Source organism: Harmonia axyridis, chromosome 4 (genome assembly GCF_914767665.1).
Source record: "Harmonia axyridis chromosome 4, icHarAxyr1.1, whole genome shotgun sequence".
Classification (NCBI taxonomy): domain Eukaryota; kingdom Metazoa; phylum Arthropoda; class Insecta; order Coleoptera; family Coccinellidae; genus Harmonia; species Harmonia axyridis.
Window position 1 is genome coordinate 19,363,512 of NC_059504.1, and position 19,297 is coordinate 19,382,808.

General features: G+C 36.1%; 2 protein-coding genes and 1 long non-coding RNA gene across 3 annotated transcripts in view; 1 reads left to right on the forward strand and 2 right to left on the reverse strand.

The window, feature by feature from the left end:
- Positions 1-221: 221 nt before the first annotated feature.
- Positions 222-2,179, reverse strand: LOC123678507 (gastrula zinc finger protein XlCGF26.1-like). The gene is made up of 2 exons (XM_045615555.1): positions 1,680-2,179; positions 222-1,618 (listed from the first exon to the last, which is right to left on the reverse strand). The coding sequence occupies exons 1-2, from the start codon at positions 2,064-2,066 to the stop codon at positions 431-433; spliced, it is 1,575 nt and encodes a 524-aa protein (XP_045471511.1). The 5' UTR covers positions 2,067-2,179; the 3' UTR covers positions 222-430.
- Positions 2,180-2,310: 131 nt separating this feature from the next.
- On the forward strand, positions 2,311-2,835 carry LOC123678512. The gene is made up of 2 exons (XR_006747263.1): positions 2,311-2,444; positions 2,498-2,835. It is a non-coding gene; the product is annotated as an uncharacterized LOC123678512 (long non-coding RNA).
- Positions 2,836-3,047: 212 nt separating this feature from the next.
- LOC123678506 (glypican-6) overlaps positions 3,048-19,297 on the reverse strand; it is a 127,912-nt gene continuing 111,662 nt past the window's right edge. Inside the window, exons 2-5 of the mRNA XM_045615554.1 lie at positions 14,977-15,123; positions 12,806-13,360; positions 9,196-9,530; positions 3,048-5,580 (exon numbers count right to left, since the gene is read on the reverse strand). Of these exons, the coding sequence (XP_045471510.1) occupies positions 5,017-5,580; positions 9,196-9,530; positions 12,806-13,360; positions 14,977-15,123 (1,601 nt within the window). The 3' untranslated portion in view covers positions 3,048-5,016. The remainder of the gene's footprint in view (positions 5,581-9,195; positions 9,531-12,805; positions 13,361-14,976; positions 15,124-19,297) is intronic.

Consider the following 19,297-nt stretch of genomic DNA (forward strand, 5'->3'; position numbering starts at 1 on the left):
TAAATATTAGATTGCTGTATCCTGTAGGTAGATACTTTTTCAAAATACACATTTAAACAAAACAAGCTAACTACTTTATCACAATTCATAAAACTGAATAAAAAGAAAATAAAATTATATAAATAATTAGTTAACAGCCAATAATTTTCATAGGCAGTACTGAGTAAGAGTCAATTTCTTCAGAAATAATTTTTTTATCTTTGCATCAAATTTAAAGAGTAGACAATTCAATTAATACATTTCTTATCAGATTAGTTTCATAGATTTTTCAAGCTCAATAAAAAGGGAGAAATGAACATATTACTCTGAGAAAGAATTGAATACCAACTGATTATGCTTTTTAACTCCATAAAACATTCTCAAACTCTCCTATTCATGAGTGGATCATTTTCATCATTGATATGACACTGCATTTTTATGATGCCAATATTCACTGGACTCTTTGTTGATGCAATATATCTTCTGCTATATTATACAATCCTAAGACTGGAAAAAAAGTGGCTTGGTGTTGCTCAACAAACGTTCCTTCCTGTACCTCAGGTACACTTATAGGTTGTGCCAAAACTGTTCCTGGTGGGTTTCTGTTAGGCATACCAGTAGGAGGAATGGCTTGTGGTTTTCTAACTGTAACACTTGTATTTATTCCATGCCTCCTTTTCATATGTTTGTTATAGTTTGGCCAATTTGTAAAATGATGCTGGCATTCATGGCAAGAATATGGGCGTTCTCCAGTATGCTGCCTTCTGTGAGTAGTTAAAACCCCTTTGAACCTGAAATTTTTTCCGCAAAATTCACATGTAAAGGGCATAGCTCCTGTATGTATTCTATGGTGTTCCTTCAAAGTTCCTCGTTCTCTAAACTGTCTTCCACAAATATCACATTTATGAGGTTTTAAGCCTGAATGTACTGAAGAATGTTTTCTGAGTCGAACTAATGTTTTAAAAGACTTGTTGCACGTACTACAGTTGAAAGGTCTGGCAACAGTATGCGTCAAGACATGATTATCTAAATTTCCTTTTTGAAAAAAACTTTTACCACATTGGTCACATGTATAATCTTTCACTCCCGAATGAATTCTTTTATGAGCCATAAGATTTGGTTTAGTTCCAAATCGTTTAGGGCATTCATCACACTGGTATCTATTTTTTATTTCAGCTGGAAGATGAGACCTAGAATGAAGCACAAGAGCAGACTGCATTCTAAACTTTTTACCACAATTCAAACAACCATATTGTGATTCTTCTTTGTGTTCAGCACGATGTTTTTCAACAGAGTTAATTGTAGGATACCATTTATGACAAACATCACAGCAATACCTAAGAGTTATATGATGTATTTTTACATGACCCAGAAAAACATTATATTTACTATAAATTTTTTGGCAATCTACACATGAATATCTCGGAACCTGATTATGATTAGATGAAAAATGATTTTTCAACTCTTCAGGAGATCTAAAATTTTGTTGACAGTCGCAACAAATCCAGGGGTAAGACTTCCATCCAAATAAATCTTCTTTAGGAATACAACTACCATCTTCTCTAAACTCAATAATACTCAATTCTGATAGTTCTTCAGGTTCAGATGTATCCTTTTTCTTTTGTGAAGTTCTTTTTGTCTGCAAATTAATTAAAATAATATTTTTCGACATAGTTTCGATATTAGTTATATACTCTAACCTTAATTGATTTAACATTTTTCTGAATGTCTGTATCAGTTTTAACTAGTGATAACGGATCACTATCAATAACACAATCGATTAGTTTCGAAGATTCTACATTAGAAAAGTCAATATTGTTATCATCATCCTGACAAATAGGATCTATAGCAGCCAACGATTCCAAAAGTACATTCAAATGTTCCTGAGCTTTCTGAACTCTTAAATAATCTATCCATGTATTTTGAACCATATCCCAACATTTTTGACAAGCTAAAGTCGGTAATTGATCCTCTAAATTGATTTTCACATTAAACAATTGGAATATTTTGTCTGGAAGCTCTAAATCCTCCAAAATAGAGAGGAGTTCTAACGATAATTCTCCACATAATCTGCAATAAGATTCCATGACATTCTAAATAATATGGAATATTAGTAGAAAAATTCATAAAAATAATATTCCTCCAATAGTTTATATTCAAACAAGTTTTTCTTATTGAAGCCGCATCTTAACAAAAATTGTCAACAAATCGATGTCAAAAATTTCTATGATCCGTGTAGTTTATCTGAACTACTGGATCAGATGAACTACATCTGATCTACATGAATTGACAAAACAAAGTAGATAAAGTATTTTATTTACGTGGCATAATGTCAATTGACAGCTACCTGTTGATTCTGTTGATAACAACAAGTATACATATATCAACACATTTGTAAACGTGTTAAAAAGGTATAGGAATACCATATATGGTCTATCATATGTTTTAATAAATATATAGTACAGGTAAGCCATAATCACTAGAAAGTCGTTGTAATAAAAAGTTTCTTCATTCTTAGGTTTGATTTTGGGGAAATGAAACAAAAAGCAGGAAAACCTAAGGAAACAGCACGGGAGAAAAAACTTAGGCGGAAAGAATTTCAGGATGCTCAGAAACAACTCAAAACAATCGTAATTCCAACATTGGTGGGAGTTTTCATTCTCATTATAGCCTATGTCTATGTTAAGACCAGACCGATTTATGCCAGTAGTATTTGAAAGACCTATTTACAACACATTGTGAATAGTACAAAATAATGTATGAGATGAAACAATGGTAAATTTTTTTGTTATTACAATTTTTGCTGTTCTCATGTTATATTCATATCACAAATTTAAAATATATTTTTGACAAGTATTGTTTTTTCTTCAAGAATTTTCAATCACATCCAGGTAATTTTTTCAAACTATCAAGAGTTAGATAGACATTATATATTTAAAGAAATATGGAATAATTCTTCCTATAAGCAAAATTTTCTATCAAAGATACAGCATTGTAGCACAAAGAAATGAATCAGAAATTTATGATAAATCTTCATTCATCATCTGAGTAGGGAAAATAGATAAAAGTTTTTATTTCTTATGTTTTATTTTACATTGATGGTTTATAAGTCAGTACGTTATGATATTTACAAAATATACAGCTTTGATAATCATGAATTATATCAATCCCACCTCTGAAAACAATTCATTCCAAAGAATAAATTATATGGAATATAGTCTTATGTAATCGGCTGCACTCTTCCATTAAACTGAAGAAGAAATTGTGTAGCAAAAAAAAATTAATTACAATATATACAATAACAAATTCACACAAATTTTGGAAATTTTATAATCGAATATGCTAAATTTATGTTTTTGAATCTCTTCAATTACAGTGTGAGAGCTTCGTAGAATATTAAGCAAGATGCTTAGGTTTAATATTAAATGATAATTAGATATAAACAAAGCTCTCAACACCGATAATGAATTTATGTCTAGATACAAAGCACCATAAAACTATAATTAAACATTCAAATTTATCACAAATAAACTTATGCATAAATAAATATAAACACTGTATAAGTATAATAACATCACTATCCCAAATAAAATAAGCAAAAGTTTAGCTAATTCTATCAAACATATTTTTAATAAATTTAATGTCTTATAGTAATCGTATAACTGATATTACACATGCGAATCCGTATTCGTTGGAATCACTCGAATTCATAAATGTATTTCAAATTTATTTGTAAAGTCAAATATTTCCCTTCAGGAAAACATTCGTTTGAAGTCACATCCCGATTATATCTTTACGTTTATGTCAAATTCTGCTTTTTAACTATTTAGAAAATAAGTCCAAACTATGAGATTCTTATAGCATCGAGCAGCCTCAAAGTGAAGTCATGAGTTTTTTCTAACTACTAATTTTTCCCAAAAACAATAATAACGATACATTTTTTTTTCACAGTAAAAGATGGATAGATATGATCATATCTGTCCTGAAGTACCAAAATGCCTTACTGTGGAATGTACAAGAATGAAGGCAGTGAAGAAAAATGCTCTTGTATAAAATATAGTCCTCAATATCAACAAAGTTGGAAAACTTCGGGATTTCTTGCCGAGGTCTAAATGTTCGCCTCAAACTGTAGTAAGCATCTCAAGAGGATTTTCGTTCCAACTAAACCAGCCGAAGTGGAGTGGGTGAACCACTCCACCAATTGGGGAAAGTACAGGATGAGCCCATCCAGTTTGGAGAAATATATATCGAGAAGTAATCTTCCACTGTGAAATCTTTGAAGATGCTTCTAGATGAAATGTTAAAAAAAACGGTTAAATACAATTAGAAAACCCGAAATTTTCAAACTCTATAGTCTTTAAATTTCCTATTTTCACTCTCAAGCCTTCATATTCTACTATTTTACCTCGATATTTCCCTATAATAAATTTCAGAAGCTCGATTTCTCTACAAAAATATATGGCACTTACTTCATCTGTAGCTCTCAACATCGAAAACAGATCTTTCGAAAAGCTTATAAATTATTTTATCCGCTAGTAAAAATAAATGCGTCTAAATGTTGATGGGAAATTTCGAACACTTCACTGCTCTACTTGATAGGTTACGTATAAAATGACTAGGAATTTTCCAGAATTATTCTCCTATAGTTTCGGAATTAGCTGTGTTCATCAGAATCGATGGCGGGATTATGAGAAAATTAATATTTTTCAAATTTTAAGCAATATCATTGTCTCGTGTTTGTTTAAACGCCTTTTCAAATCGGAATCTATCCTTGAGTTTGAATCAACAAACTCCAATAGCGACAGCACAGCCAAGAAAAAGATTTTCAGTAATCGTAACCAGGCTTTTAATTTACGAATGTTAACCGATCACCTAAACGTAGCCAATTCCAAAACCAATTTGGTACAAATTACCAAATCGAACAGCTAAACATCCTAAATGCCCCACGCACATTCTTCAGTCTATTTTTGGTTTGTTCTCCAACTGAAATCAATTCGAGTCAATTTATAATTTGGGTCCGTAGCACACACTAAGATATCACAGCAAATCTGTAAGGGTACCGCCGAACCAAACAAGAATGATCGGTATAAAGTACTGAAGTAAGGCTCTCGTAAGAGACATGGTGTTAGAACTACCGTCTGAAGAACCATCCTTGGTTCGAACCACTTCCGGTTTTTTAGACGTCGTCGTGGGTGGTACGCCTGCCGAAGAACCACCACCTTCATGTGGTACCACGTCTTCGTTGCTGGTGTTCTCGTCAACTTTCACTTGTGGCGTTATTTCTTCTTCTTCTTCTTCGTCGATGTGATCACCTGAACCGGAACCACTGCCTGCTAAGGGTTCCTCAGAATCGTCTATCAGTTCCACTTCTTCGCCTTGATGTGCCTTCCTAAGCTTGTCGAAGAACACTTGAAGAGTGAAATTCTGCTCGTTTATTATGGGCGACTGGAATTGACTAGCCTTGGGTGGCGACTTTTCGTAGTTTCCTATGGCTGTTCCATTCCAGCATTGTCCGTTGGCACTGGGTGGTGAAGCTATGGACTCGTTGTTGCAGTACTGGTAGGGTAGATGCATCCAGAACTGCCTGGTTTCCCTTATTTTCTGAAACAAAACATGCAAATTTAGGCATGCTTTTAAGATTTTGTCAAATTTGAGGTCAAAATCAATTCTGTCCGGCCGCCGTGTACAGTGCATCCCATTTTGGGTGAGACAGCCAGGTTTCTCGCTTGTTATTTAAGATAGAGCCTTGCGGTTTTCACGTTCCTGTCCTACTTTTTCGTGAAACTCAAGTTGGTCTAATCAGATTCTGCATAACTGTTTCCGTTCAAAAGATACAGGGTGATTTTGGAAATTGATACTTTTCGGACCCCTCCTTTATCTCCGAAATTATTGGAAATAATGCTGAGGTAAAGACTACGTCTGAATCAGAATTCTGCGTAGAATCCAGTGGCGTACTCAATATTTTTTTTCGGGGTATGGTTTTGAAGATTCAACACAAACTTATGTTTTTTTTAATGGAACACCATGTGTATCATTACTTCGTTGAATTCGTTATTTTTTTCCCTTCAAAATGATATATGACACTATGTAGGTAGGATGTTCAGAAATGTAAAAAAAACACTAAAACGTCAAATAATGATGATTTTTTGTAAATGGGCCATAAATTTTCTATGTTTCAATAAGAGGATTATTATTTTCGATTTTTAAAAGTAGTAGGTCATTGATGACACAAACATCCTTGTTGTTATTATGGCTACTATGCATGTGGGAGCATTGTCTTATCAAGTAGGCATTGGAGGGAAAAAACCAATCTGATCTAGCTGTCATCGCTATAAATTATTGTTACCATTATTGATTCTTCTTTTCTATAGGAAATCCATTGCCCATTAACAAAAAATCATCATTATTTGATGTTTTAGTGTTTTTTTAACATTTCTGAACATCCTTCCTACCTATACATAGTGCCATATATCATTTTGAAGAGAAAAAAATAACGAATTCAACGAAGTAATGATACACATGGTGTTCCATTAAAAAAAACATAAGTTTGTGTTGAATCTTCAAAACCACACCCCGAAAAAAATATTGAGTACGCCACTGGATTCTACGCAGAATTCTGATTCAGACGTAGTTTTTACCTCAGCATTATTTCTAATAACTTCGGAGATAAAGAAGGGGTCCGAAAAGTATCAATTTCCAAAATCACCCTGTATCTTTTGAACGGAAACAGTTATACACAATCTGATTAGATTGTGAAACTCAAGTCTAAACTTGAGTTTCACGAAAAAGTAGGACAGGAACGTGAAAACCGCAAGGCTTTATCTTAAATAAGAAGCGAGAAACCTGGCTGTCTCACCCAAAATGGGATGCACTGTACAAGGTGGTTTAAATTCCATGATGAGATCTCCGGAAATATAGCAGTTAGAGAAGAAACTGCAAACCGCATGTTGAAAATGTACCTTCCATTTTTCTCTTACTGCTTCAATTCCAGTGATCCCATTATACGAAATCGAATTTGTTCCACTCTTATACTGTAAGTTTCAAACGGAATGTGAGATTTCAGATTTTTAGGATAAGTTCAGAGTTCAAGTATCTCGGTTAAAGCTGACTTATGTTTATACGTATTTTCTATTTGGTGTGTATAAATTGTAAAATTTTGGCTATTTTTTTAGTTGAAGACATTTAAGTGTTATTTGATGTTGCATAAAGGTTTTATAATTTTCCCATTGACGAGGAGTTTTCAGTAGGAATTGCAACACTGTATTATTTTTCGACATTTCTTATGTCATTTCTCGATATCGAGAAACGTGTCCGAAAGACCAAGAAGTGGACGCCTAAGATCCACCATTTATGCACAAGATCAGTTTCTAACTGTGTCTACACTTAGAGAGCCATTGAGAACTTGTCGAATCATGCAACATCGGCTGTTGAGCGCTTCTGGTGTTTTGGTTTCGATTGAAACAGCTCGTCGAAGAAAATCTACATTCACGTCGATTTTGAACAGGATTTCTTTTACTCAGAATCATATGCGATTGCGATTGGAATGGACCAATGAGCACGTAAATTGGAACAATCAATGGAGGTCTGCATTGTTCACAGATGAGTCGAGATATGGTCGGTTTTTGGATAGTTGGCGTGTTCGGGTATGGACCATCCATGAGTGCCCAGAAATCGCATATCGGTTCAGGAAAATCATCCGTCCAGGGGTGGTACAGTTACTGTTAGGGGAGACATTTGATTGAATGGACGTACAGAATTGTTGGTGGTTGATGCTACCATGAATGAGCAAATTTACATATTTACAAAGACCAAGTTGATGAAAACATGGTTCCATTGTTTCATGTTGCTATTATAGGCTAAATTTATTGTTTTTGGTACATAATGCGTCATCCCATCGCGCGAGAAATGTCGATGAAGCTCTAGAATTCCACGATATTCCACATTAGGCCTTGCCCTCTCTGTCGCCAGACCTCAATTCCATTGAACGCGCTTGGGATCAGCTACAAAAAAACTTTCTTTAGATTCCCACTAATCACCTAATACGCATCAAGAACTCAGAAGGCTTTTATACGACAACTCTGGAGAGAAATTGATCAAGGCAACTTCAACAGTCGAAAGTATGCAAACGGGTTGTCAAGCTGTGGTTGATTATCGAGAAGGCATACCTTTTACTTAACTCAATTTTTAAATTTTTTGAATGCGCTGATTTTGTACTACATACAGGGTGGCCATTTGAAAACGAAACAGACGAGATTACAGACGAAATAAAGTTTTTCGATAGAAATGCTCAGACAGGTCGATTTCTGTTTCGAGGGAGACAACTTAAGATGTAGGTTACGGACGCATAGCGCTTCAACCCTTGCTGCTACAACCCCCACCCCCAATTTTTGAATAGGGAAGATGGGGTGAGTGATACCTCAATTTAAAGGTATTTTTATACTGATTTAAGCACAGTAATTGTTTTTTCATTTTATGCATTAGTTCTCAAAATATTCATGCGTTAGTTAGTTAGGAAGGAAGCCACAGTCATGGTTGTTTTGAAGCTCAAAATGTCGATTTTTCACAAAACACTACAAGTGCCATGAAAACACCACTTCATTTTCAAATACTTAGTTAAGAATATTTCGAGAACTAATGCATAAAATGAAAAAACAATTACTGTGCTGAAATCAGTATAAAAATACCTTTCAAATGAGGTATCACTCACCCCATCTTCCCTATTCAAAATTTGGGGGTGAGGGTTGTAGTAGCAAGGGTTGAAGCGCTATGCGTCCGTAACCTACATCTTAAGTTGTCCCCCTCGAAACAGAAATCGACCTGTCCGAGCATTTCTATCGAAAAACTTTATTTCGTCTGTAATCTCGTCTGTTTCGTTTTCAAATGGCCACCCTGTATAATAAATTTTCAACTGAAACAGTGAAACTCATAAAGGAATCGGCAAAAAATCATTTAGATGGATGAGTAAACATTTAGATCTATCATATTCAAAAAATTGCTGAAAAAATGAAAACTTTTGAAACAGTCTCAACGGCCCTGAACTTTCTCAAATTTTGAATGAAATATATCACTGATATGTTTTAATTTCCGCGCGCTTCATGTAAAATTTGACAGTTCATGTTGGGGACAAAATTTGCTTACTGAAAATGGCATATGCTCCCTCTATCTATGTTTATTTCTCTGAGTTTTCTTCTTATTGTCATTTATATTGTTACTTACCGTCTTGATATCCATGATAAGTTTCTTCAAAGACGGCGTGTTGTCCATCTTCTCCGTCTTCTTGTGTTTCCTCTTGCCGCCAGTCGGGCTCTTCATCGGGCCGTAGTTCAGCTCGAAGTTTGGATTTTCGACCAGTGGCGTATCAGCTGTATCCGCTTTCCTCTTCCTCCTTTCCAGGACCGGTGTCCCACAGAGCGCGAAGAGTTTTTTGGACACGTCGGCGCCACTCTCCTGGAAGTTCATGATGGCCTCGGAGATCTTGATGTTGAGGGGCTCCACGACTCCTTCTATGTTGAAGGGTCCCAAAAGCCGTTCGGCTACCTTGTCAAGCCCGTCTGCAAAAGAAAAAATATTTAGTTGTTTTAGTCTCTACTTGACGAGAATGCATTTTGATGATGATTAAAGAGAAATTATATACAAAACGACAAAGCGCTATTAGGCCAATTGAAAAGTCTCCTGTCTGATGCACAGATAACGGTGCTAGTATTAAATCCATATGATTTTTAGTTAGTTCCAACCTTCAAACGATACGTGTCAAAATTTGATAGCAGTCCGACCATTCGTTTGTGAGATATTGCGTTGTGAGTGTAGCTACTTTTGTTATTTGAAACAATATGGAAAAAAATAATTTCGAATGCTGATAAAATATTGCTTTTTGGAGGAAAAAAATACAGTTGAAGCAAAATCTTGGCTCGATGAAGGGTTTCCGAGGTCTGCACCAGGAAAATCAACCATCATTGTTGATGTTGGTATGCTAAGTTTAAACGTGGTGAAATGAGCACCAAAGACAGCGAACGTAGTGGACGCCCAAAAGAGGCTGTCACCGACGAAAAAATCCAAAAAGTTCCCAAAATAATTTTGAATGACGGTAAAGTGAAGTTGATTGAGATAGCAGACATTGTGAAGATATCATCTGAACGTGTACATCATATCATTCACGAATATTTGTACATGAGAAAGCTGTGTGCAAAATAGGTGCCGCGCGAACTCATGATCGATCAGAAGCAACAACGTGTTGATGATTCTGAGCAGTGTTTGAAGCTGTTTAAGTGCAATAAACCTAAATTTTTGCGTCGATATGTTATAATGGATGAAACATGGCTATATCATTTTGCTCCGGAGTCCAATCGACAGTCAGCTGAGTGGACTGCACACAATGAACCGAATTCAAAGCAAGGAAAAACACTATAGTCAGCTGGCAAGGTTATGGCATCAGTATTCTGGGATGCGCAAGGTATAATATTCATTGATTGCCTCCAAAAGGGGCAGACCATCAATAGCGATTATTATATAAGGTTATTGGATCGTTTGAAGGATGAAATCGTTAAAAAACGGCCCCATTTGAAGAAAAAAAAAGGTGCTGTTCCATCTAGACACAAATCAATGAAAACAATGGCAAAATTGCATGAATTGGGCTTCGAATTGCTTCTGCATCCACCGTATTCGCCAAATCTGGTCCCCAGCGACTTTCTCCTGTTCTCAGACCTCAAAAGAATACTCGCTGGAAAGAAATTTAGCGCCAATGTAGAAGTATTCGCCGAAACTGAGGCCTATTTTGGAGCGAAAGACAAATCATACTACAAAAATGGTATCGAAAAGTTGGAAGATCGCTATAATCGCTGTATCGCCCTCGAAGACAACTATGTTAAATAATAAAATCGAATTTTGCCAAAAAAATGTGTTTTACTATGGCAGACCGGGGACTTTTCAATTGGCCAGTTATGTTCGGGGAACGAGCGCTTAAAAAAAATTCAGTGACTACAACTGTCGCGCTAATATCAATTAATTCCAACACCTTGACCCCGGGATGTTATCGAAGTTGGGTAATTAAAACCAGGAATTTATCCATTTCAAATCTCGTCCGTTGTAATTAAAATTGCCGAACGCATTTTTTCACCGAATCCTTCCTACACGTGATGAATAATGTCCGTTTCATGGTAATTAAAACCCACACTCGTCGGGAAGAACGTCGCTTCGAAAGCATTGGCGATTTTCGCATTTCCCATCAGTCCAGGCGCCTTCCACTGGGAGTTTAGAATCCGAACTTTTTCGATTTAAAAAGCTTGACAGTGTTTGCTTTCGGTGTCGCTGTTGATTGCTTAACTTTTTCGATTAACCCAATTTCTGTTCTGTGGTTATCGTCGTGTCGTCATGGTTTTCCGTGGAAACGTTTTTTCTTCTGACAGATAGCGTAACCAAGAATCATTGATGGTTTATGCACCATTTCTAAGAACTACGAACTAAACCTAAGAATTCAGTGGCGTTTATGCACTCTCTTGTTAGTTCTTAGTTATGGAATGCGCACATGCTCGAACTACTTTCTATTGTTCTATACTTTGATGTTTGAGATCGATATTCATTGCGAAAAAATTAAATTTAATTTTTTCAAATACACCTAATATTTTTCATCGATAAACACGAATAACGGAACACAAAATGATAGAAACTGGTACTCGTTATTATTGAAATTCTATGCGGCGCACGCGCACTTCTATATTTTACCTTAGTTCTTAGTTAAAAGTTGGTCAACTTTCTAGTGCTAGTGTTAGTTCATGATTTTTAGGTAAAGTGCATAAACGCGCCCTCATTGATTTGTTTCAATTGATTCAATTCTTAGTTCTTAGGTTTAGTCTTAGTTCTTAGGAATGGTGGATAAACCCACCCTGAGATCATTTGAGAAAAACCTCCTTTTATAGGTATATAATGACAATCTATGGCTAACTAGACTTCTATGGCTATCTAGACAAAGAATAAAATTATAAATATTCTATGACAGCAAGAACTCCCCTTTTATTTCGTAGATGACGCTCTCACAGTAATAAACATAGATAGATGGAGCATATGTTATTTTCAGTAAGCAAATTTTGTCCCCAACATGAACCATCAAATTTGACGTGAAGCGCGCGGAAATGAAAACTATCAGTAATACCATAGTATAAGGAAAGAGTAATATTTTCGCACGTAAACAATTGCCATTGTTCACTAAGAAATGCAACATCGAAGATTTCTTAACAGAATTGACAAACTTGATTTTGTCAGAAACATACCCATTTGGATAAAAACAGCCATATCTTTTTTTTGAATAACAAATGACTTGTGTGATACCTCTTTGAAATCACTATAAAATGGACAATTTATTGGTGTAATGTGCAGCAGTAGCTCGGTACATTTTTTTTCCACTACGATGAGCTAAACTTCATGAACAAAATAATCCACTAACAAAATTTCCAATAAAAATATTTCTCCTAGCCCCCCTTTAAAATTTTCGGAGGATGTTTTTAATGTCAACGTTAAAATCATTCTTCAGCAATATTTTACTGAAAAAATTAACCAGAAAGATGTAAAATTGTACCAACCGTAAGGGCAAAACTATTGAAAGGGGCAAAAATTCATTATTTTCAAAAAAAAATATCTCGAAAACGGTAAGACTTTTATGATAGGAATTTTGTCATAGCAGGTGGGTTATCCTTTGATCTACATTCTCCCTCGGTTTGACGTGGTCTTTACGGGACACCCAGTATATAAATTTTGTCATGTCTCCCATGAAAGTGTTAGTTCAAAAATACATTACCGTTTCAATTAATCAGAAAATAAAAACAACAACAATTACCTATGTACTTGTCCCAGTCTTTGCTAAAGCTGGTATGGTACCTCAGGCAGTTCTCCAATGTGCTGGTGCAATACTCCGCGCAAGGATTCACACTCAGCGAGTTGCAAACACCGCAGTGCTGCATCTTGGTGAGCTCAGTGGCGCACTCGTCGTCCAACGCAATCTCCCTGAGATTCTCCGCTATGACTGCGCCCTGCACCAGCGACTTGTAGAAGGTCCTAGTAGCCACAAACGACCTCCTTAACTGCACCCCTAGTTTGTGTGGTATGTCACCGAAGGGCTTCATCTCCACCATGTGCTCTGAGACGCACTCAAGGTACTTGTCGTCCAGATCGTACTGGCTGTTGATCACGGTGAACATGCGCTGGTAGAGGATCACGAAGAAGTTGTCCATCGTCTCCGACAGCCGGACCGTGCCTTTCTTGTAGTAGGTCTCCAGCTCGCTGAAGAAGTCGCTGAACACGTCCGCGTTCTGAAGGTAGATCTTGCCGTAGGTGCGCTCGAACATGTCGTGGAACTCCCTCTTTGAGTTGGTCATCATTTCCTTGAAAAATTCTGGAGGGAAAAGAAAATCTGAATGAAGGATATTTATAGGTACATTTAGAAAATATTGCAAATTTAACACTGATTAGTATGCAGAAAAACACACCCTAATCTATACATAGAATCTTCATGAACGTTTGTGGTGGTTCTTTGCTAACCAGAGAGATAGCGGGTGTACCACTTTTCAGTTACAGAGTTCTAATAAACTCTTGTATCTGGGATGGCTTCAAGAGGGGTATTTCCTCACAAGTCTTGTGCTCAAAATATTTGTTTGCGATGGCGAGGCATTCCGTCACCAGGTGATCTGGTGTTTCTTACACCTCTGCCGATATCTACACTCGTCATTTTCTGCGATATTCATTCTCATGAGGTGCTTCCTGAGGTGGCAATGTCCTGTGAGGAATCCAGTGAGGAGATGTTTTTGCTAATATCCAGATACTTCTCAGATCTGGAAGTATAAAAGTTTCGAAGAAACTTTTTGGAATTATCCAAACCTCTCTCGGGTTTTTTGCTTTTCCTGGTACTCTTTCTTTTAGGTACATTTACCTCTACCATACAAAAGTTCTGGGCCAATGAAAGGAGTTTGTTCTCCTTTTTTAGCAGTTTTCTTCGGAACTCCAATACCATCTTAGAATCGATGATATGTGAGCTGAATGTTTTGATTGTAGCCTCACTGTCAGAGTGTATCGCTATATTCACATTTTACTAGGTTCATTTCCACATATCTTTCGATTGCAAATATCTCTGCCTGAAAGACACTTGGACAGCGGCCTAACGATAGTATTTGATGCCAGCCCCGAATACTCAAGCGTCAGTCCTCATCGTGGTTTTAGAACCATTTTCGAGAGCTGTAATTGTGGACTACCTTTCCCAATCTTCTTTTCCACTTAGCATCGCAGTGAATAATATAATATAATAATAATATATAATATACTTTATTGAATCATGAAGGTTTACTCGATGATAGTTTTATTTATCATCTCGCCACTGGGAAGATCCGATGATGGTATGTAATTGGTCAAAGAGGATCATGTTGTCTGATCCCTAATTCCCTCATTGCCGGTACTTTCCCTGGAAACACCGCAATCCTCTGAGAGGGACTGAGAACGTTCAATGACTATAGACTAGAAAGGATGGACCATTTCATATCTCCGTACATTGGCCAAATATTTCCACCTGCCTTCACATCAGTTAGTCAGCCATAAGAGCCAGTATATTTTATACTTTTCAGAGTAATTCATCCTTCGTGTTTGAAACATTATTCCGTCATTTTCTTTAGTGTTTCTGTTAGGTTTCATAGGTTCTTATGGCAGGCTCCAAGCGGTGGAGTAAGACAGACAAAATCGTTGAATTGAGCCATCCTTTGTGGTATGTAGTCGTTGAAAAACGCCTAATCCAAATGTTTAACGAATCATTTCGGAAACGTTATTGTCATCTTCAGAAACTAAAAGTTACAGTAACATTTAGTTTCGGAAACGTTTATAAAGATGCTGTGGTTAGAGGAAGTTTCATCAAAATAAATTCTAATCAATGTGTTTCCTCTGAATTTTGTGATTTTATACCATAAGATTTATCATTTCCTTATCTTAGACATGTTTAAAGTCCGATAGATCGACAAATACACTCACCATCAAACTTCTTAGCTCTCGTCTCTATCAAAGATGACACTTTATTGATCGATCCCCTCAAATATTTATCAAGATACAACCGATTGTATTGCTTCAGATTGTTCTCAACCGCTTCCCCGCAGCAAGAGTCTGCGCCGCATATTGGACCTGTAAGAGAAAAAGAAATGTTAAAACAAACTGTTCAAATCATAAATTATCCATTTTCAGAATAAACATTTCGATGAATTATAATTATGAGAACTTGTATTGGTAATGGCAGACTATTGAACCTTGCCTTTTTGAAGAAACCTTGAGTTCTGGTTTTTTAACATTCGCCAGGTTCAACATCCGCTTTAGGAGTTACGCAGGCGTTATAATCATAACATTAACATATCAATAATTGCATCATACCTAGAATTGATGGTTAGAAAGCAACATAAAGTTAACGATTTAACGTTTAGGAGTTTTAGTACCTATGGCTCTTTCCATTGCTCATTTATCTTCATTCCAATCCCGACATATGAAATATATATCCTTTAATCCTGTGACAAATTTTTTAGAAAAAAAAATCGTGCAGGAATATCTCAGTTTGGATTCAATGCATCTTAGTTATGTGTCAAGTTTGTGATAAAGAAAACAATTCTGCCAACATTTTTCAAGGCAAAAATCCCTAAACGGTATTCATGGAAATAATCCATTAATTTCAATTAATATTCTGTGACTTAGAGAAAATCAATACTCATACAGAAAGCTTCTTCTAACACTCGTTCATTACAAAACTCGTTAGGATTTTGATCTTGTGGAAGAATATCAATACCTCCTGCACTTGTGTCATAAATAAATAACTATCATATTATAATACAATTCAGTCTAAACATAAATTAAGACTTTGTGGCATGACGTAGCTACGTCATGACAAAAATATAAAATTACATATCAATTTCAACATCTGACGGATAGATGAAAAATTCAGACATTTTTACAATATGATGTAGGGAAGCCCAAAAACTTTTAATTTCACTGAAGTGTCGGTAAATATCATAATAAAAGAAATATAGTAAAAATAGCTTATATGATATGTGGGCATGTATGCAGAATGAATGCAGACGCTAGGTTGGTCAGCCTGGTGAAGAAGAAGAAAAGAAAGGTCCAAAAGAAGTTCATGAGTGTAAGGTCTATCGGAAACAGTCTAGATAAAAAAAAATGGAAGTTGGGTATTGTAAGGCGACGGCAGACGCTGTAAAATGATTGTACCTATATACAGGATACACAGAGTTAACAGCAAATCTGGTTACATGCTTGAGCGAACCCATAAAAGCCACTGTTGAAGAAGAAGAAGGTCCCAAAAAACTTTTAATTTCACTTGACATGTCAGTAAATATCATAGAGATACTCGTATTATAATTATTGCAATTAAAAAATCGTTTTTTTGACAGTTGCGCCTTTGGGCGATCGTGAAATGACCCTAACATTGAAGAAATAAAGGATGAGACTTCGATCATGTGACTACGAAGGAGAGGATGAAGAAATCTGTATTTCAACTCCAGCCAATCATAGAATGTTATTGATGGCTTCCATATGTAGTGCCCATCAAACTATGTTGTAACTCCGGTTAGTTGATGGAAACATGAAACATCGTGCCTCTCACTCGTTTATGTTGCAGTCAATCCCTTTCTCTTTGTTCATGGTATCTTCTATCTACATATTATTAGATCATTGATATTTCCCAAGAAATCACAGACACGAATTGCTCACTCTGTGACGAAACCGTCCATAGAATTTTAAAAGGCTGTGTTCCGAAAATACTCGATGAACACCGATGCACCAATCGAAACGACTCCGCCAATTTAAATTCTTCAAGTAGCCCAGCTTGTCAATCAGTATAAAATTCAAATTTGCCCATCGAAAGAATTTAATATTCAAGGTACAGGTGCCTATTAATAGTATCTTATTTCACCGTGGCTGGCGACTTTGGTGAGCGGTCAACACTGGTCCTTATAAATTAGAGGAAACCGTGGTATCGAGATGCCGATGATTCATTCAAGAATTTCGAGCCTGCCTCTGACCAGGAGGTTCGTGCCAGACTCTCTTATGGCCTTTGAATAAATAGGCCCGATCCTGTAGATTCTTGTGAGGACACGCTCACCGTTCGAACGGTGATTTATCTCGAAAAGGACGACACCGTCGGGATGCATTTCAACCGGTCTGTTTCAACCAGTACCGACACTGCGGAATGCGTCAGTCAAATGTCAGTTGTCGCCGATACCAGACTGGCGTTCTGTCATCCTAATAGAATTACATCCAACCAATTAAATCGAGCGATCAATCTGAAATATGGTTCGATGGTTTTTGATGTTTAGGTTATGTGCGTCTGACACTTTTAATTTTGTGGTTTGTATCGAAATTCTGTGCGAAATGCTGTCATAGAATTCAATTTGAATGATGTGATACGTTTGACATATCACTGGAAACTTGGTGTGTGCACTGATTCGATTTTGTTTCAGACCACCCCTTGATTTGGTGTTTTGCTTAACCAGAGTACTGTAAGGTGGCGCTCTTCAGAAAAGTTCGAATTCCCGCTATTTGTCTGGCGCCGTTTAAAAATGAAATACTGATTTTAGACACTGCAAAGTTGCAAAATAAATTACAATTCAGTTTCTACCAAATTTTTAATGAAATGAATGGAATATAATGACAGAGTATAGAAGATTGTCACGAGCATAGAATATAAAATATTATTATTCTATACTCAAAGGTCACGAGAGCCGAGAATCGAGAGAAATGTCAAATATAAACGCTGTATGCGCCATCTGAAACTTAGGCGATCTCTCGAAATCAAGAAGGTATAAATCTGAAAAATCTACCGTTTTGTCTGTGATATTTTTTCAAATCCACAATTTTACTATATAATTATGAATGTATATTTTTTTGAATGACATATATTTATTTGAGCGATTCCCGATGAATTATGTAAATTTGAATATTTGGAATACTAATTGTCGAATTTATAATAAGCAGAATATTAATTATTTTCTGTATCTATCTGCTGAAATCCAAGGTTTTACAACTATTGCTCTCCTAGTGTCATCGGTTGTTTCACGTCGTTTGGCGCGCTTCAAGCTTGTTTTCCGAATTTTTGATATATTTAGGTATTTATTTCAATATATTTTGAGTTAATATAAAACGTTGATTCACTACGGAACATGAGAAGTGCTTTCTTTGTGGAGAAACTCGCGAATTTTGTAAAATATCGTATCACTGATATGTTTTCCTTTCCGTGCGCGTCATGTCAAATTTGATAGTTTATGTTGGCATATGCCCCCTCTATCTATGCATCTTACATTATAACTGTTGAGTTCGCTTTGATTTTATTATGCCGTTTTCTAGAAAAAAAAAGACTTACAAAACATCAAATGGTACGATATCGTTATGTGAATAAATTAATACAAAATCAAAATCATTGATTCCATTATTTTATTGATTTATCAAGGGTAAAGTGCAATACTTCATCATTCTCAATTAGCAGAAATATTTGATGCATATCCGGCATACGAGTATAATATGTAATTCTATGGTTACTGCTGAATTTCTATCCGAAATTTTATTACCAAATTTACCTCTGCGACACGTTTGGCGGTTAACCTCGAAGGAGTTCACGCCAATTTTATTATACCGTTTTCCAGTGAATACATGTGTCATTCCGTCTATCTTATTGCAGTTCGGTCATTGAATCTATTTCGTGACATCACCATCAATCTCTAGGAAAAATCAATACATCTGCCTTGGTTCGTTTTTCCCCTTTGCAGAATAAATTATCTCCCTAACCTAACATCCGTTCTTCACGTGCTTGCAACCTCAAGTGGCTCCGATAAGGCTTTCAACTGGACAAGATGAATTTTTCGCATCAATCCAGAACGGCTCTGATGACTTGAGGAATGTGCGGCTCCAAGTTGGTAACAATTAATTTTGGAAGGTGCTTTAATGAGTGCTTTACGAATTTGAGTTTGAATAAAGGCAGTAGGATACTGTTAAATATAACATAGTATTTATTGTTTCTAAGATTACTTACGTAACACATTTAGAAAATGTATAAAAGAATGCAAAATAGTTACTTATTGCGTAAAGCGAGCCTTTTTTTCACAAAAATAATGTTTTTCGGCAACCGTCCGGGAAGTACTCACTTCCCGGACGCTTTTTCTCTGAGAAAGTAGCATTTCCCGGCCTAGTCCGGAAAGTACGTCCTTCTCGGACTAGGCCGGAAAAGAATCATAGAATCCATAGCAACCGAGATAACGGCTGACAGTTCATATGAAATTAGTTGTCAAAAATTTGCATGTTTTTT

Coding starts and splice junctions, on each gene's coding strand:
- LOC123678507 (XM_045615555.1), bottom strand. CDS start 2,066: ATGGAATCTTATTGCAGATTATGTGGAGAATTATCGTTAGAACTCCTC. Junction 1,619..1,679: donor AAAATGTTAAATCAATTAAG/GTTAGAGTATAT, acceptor ATTAATTTGCAG/ACAAAAAGAACTTCACAAAA.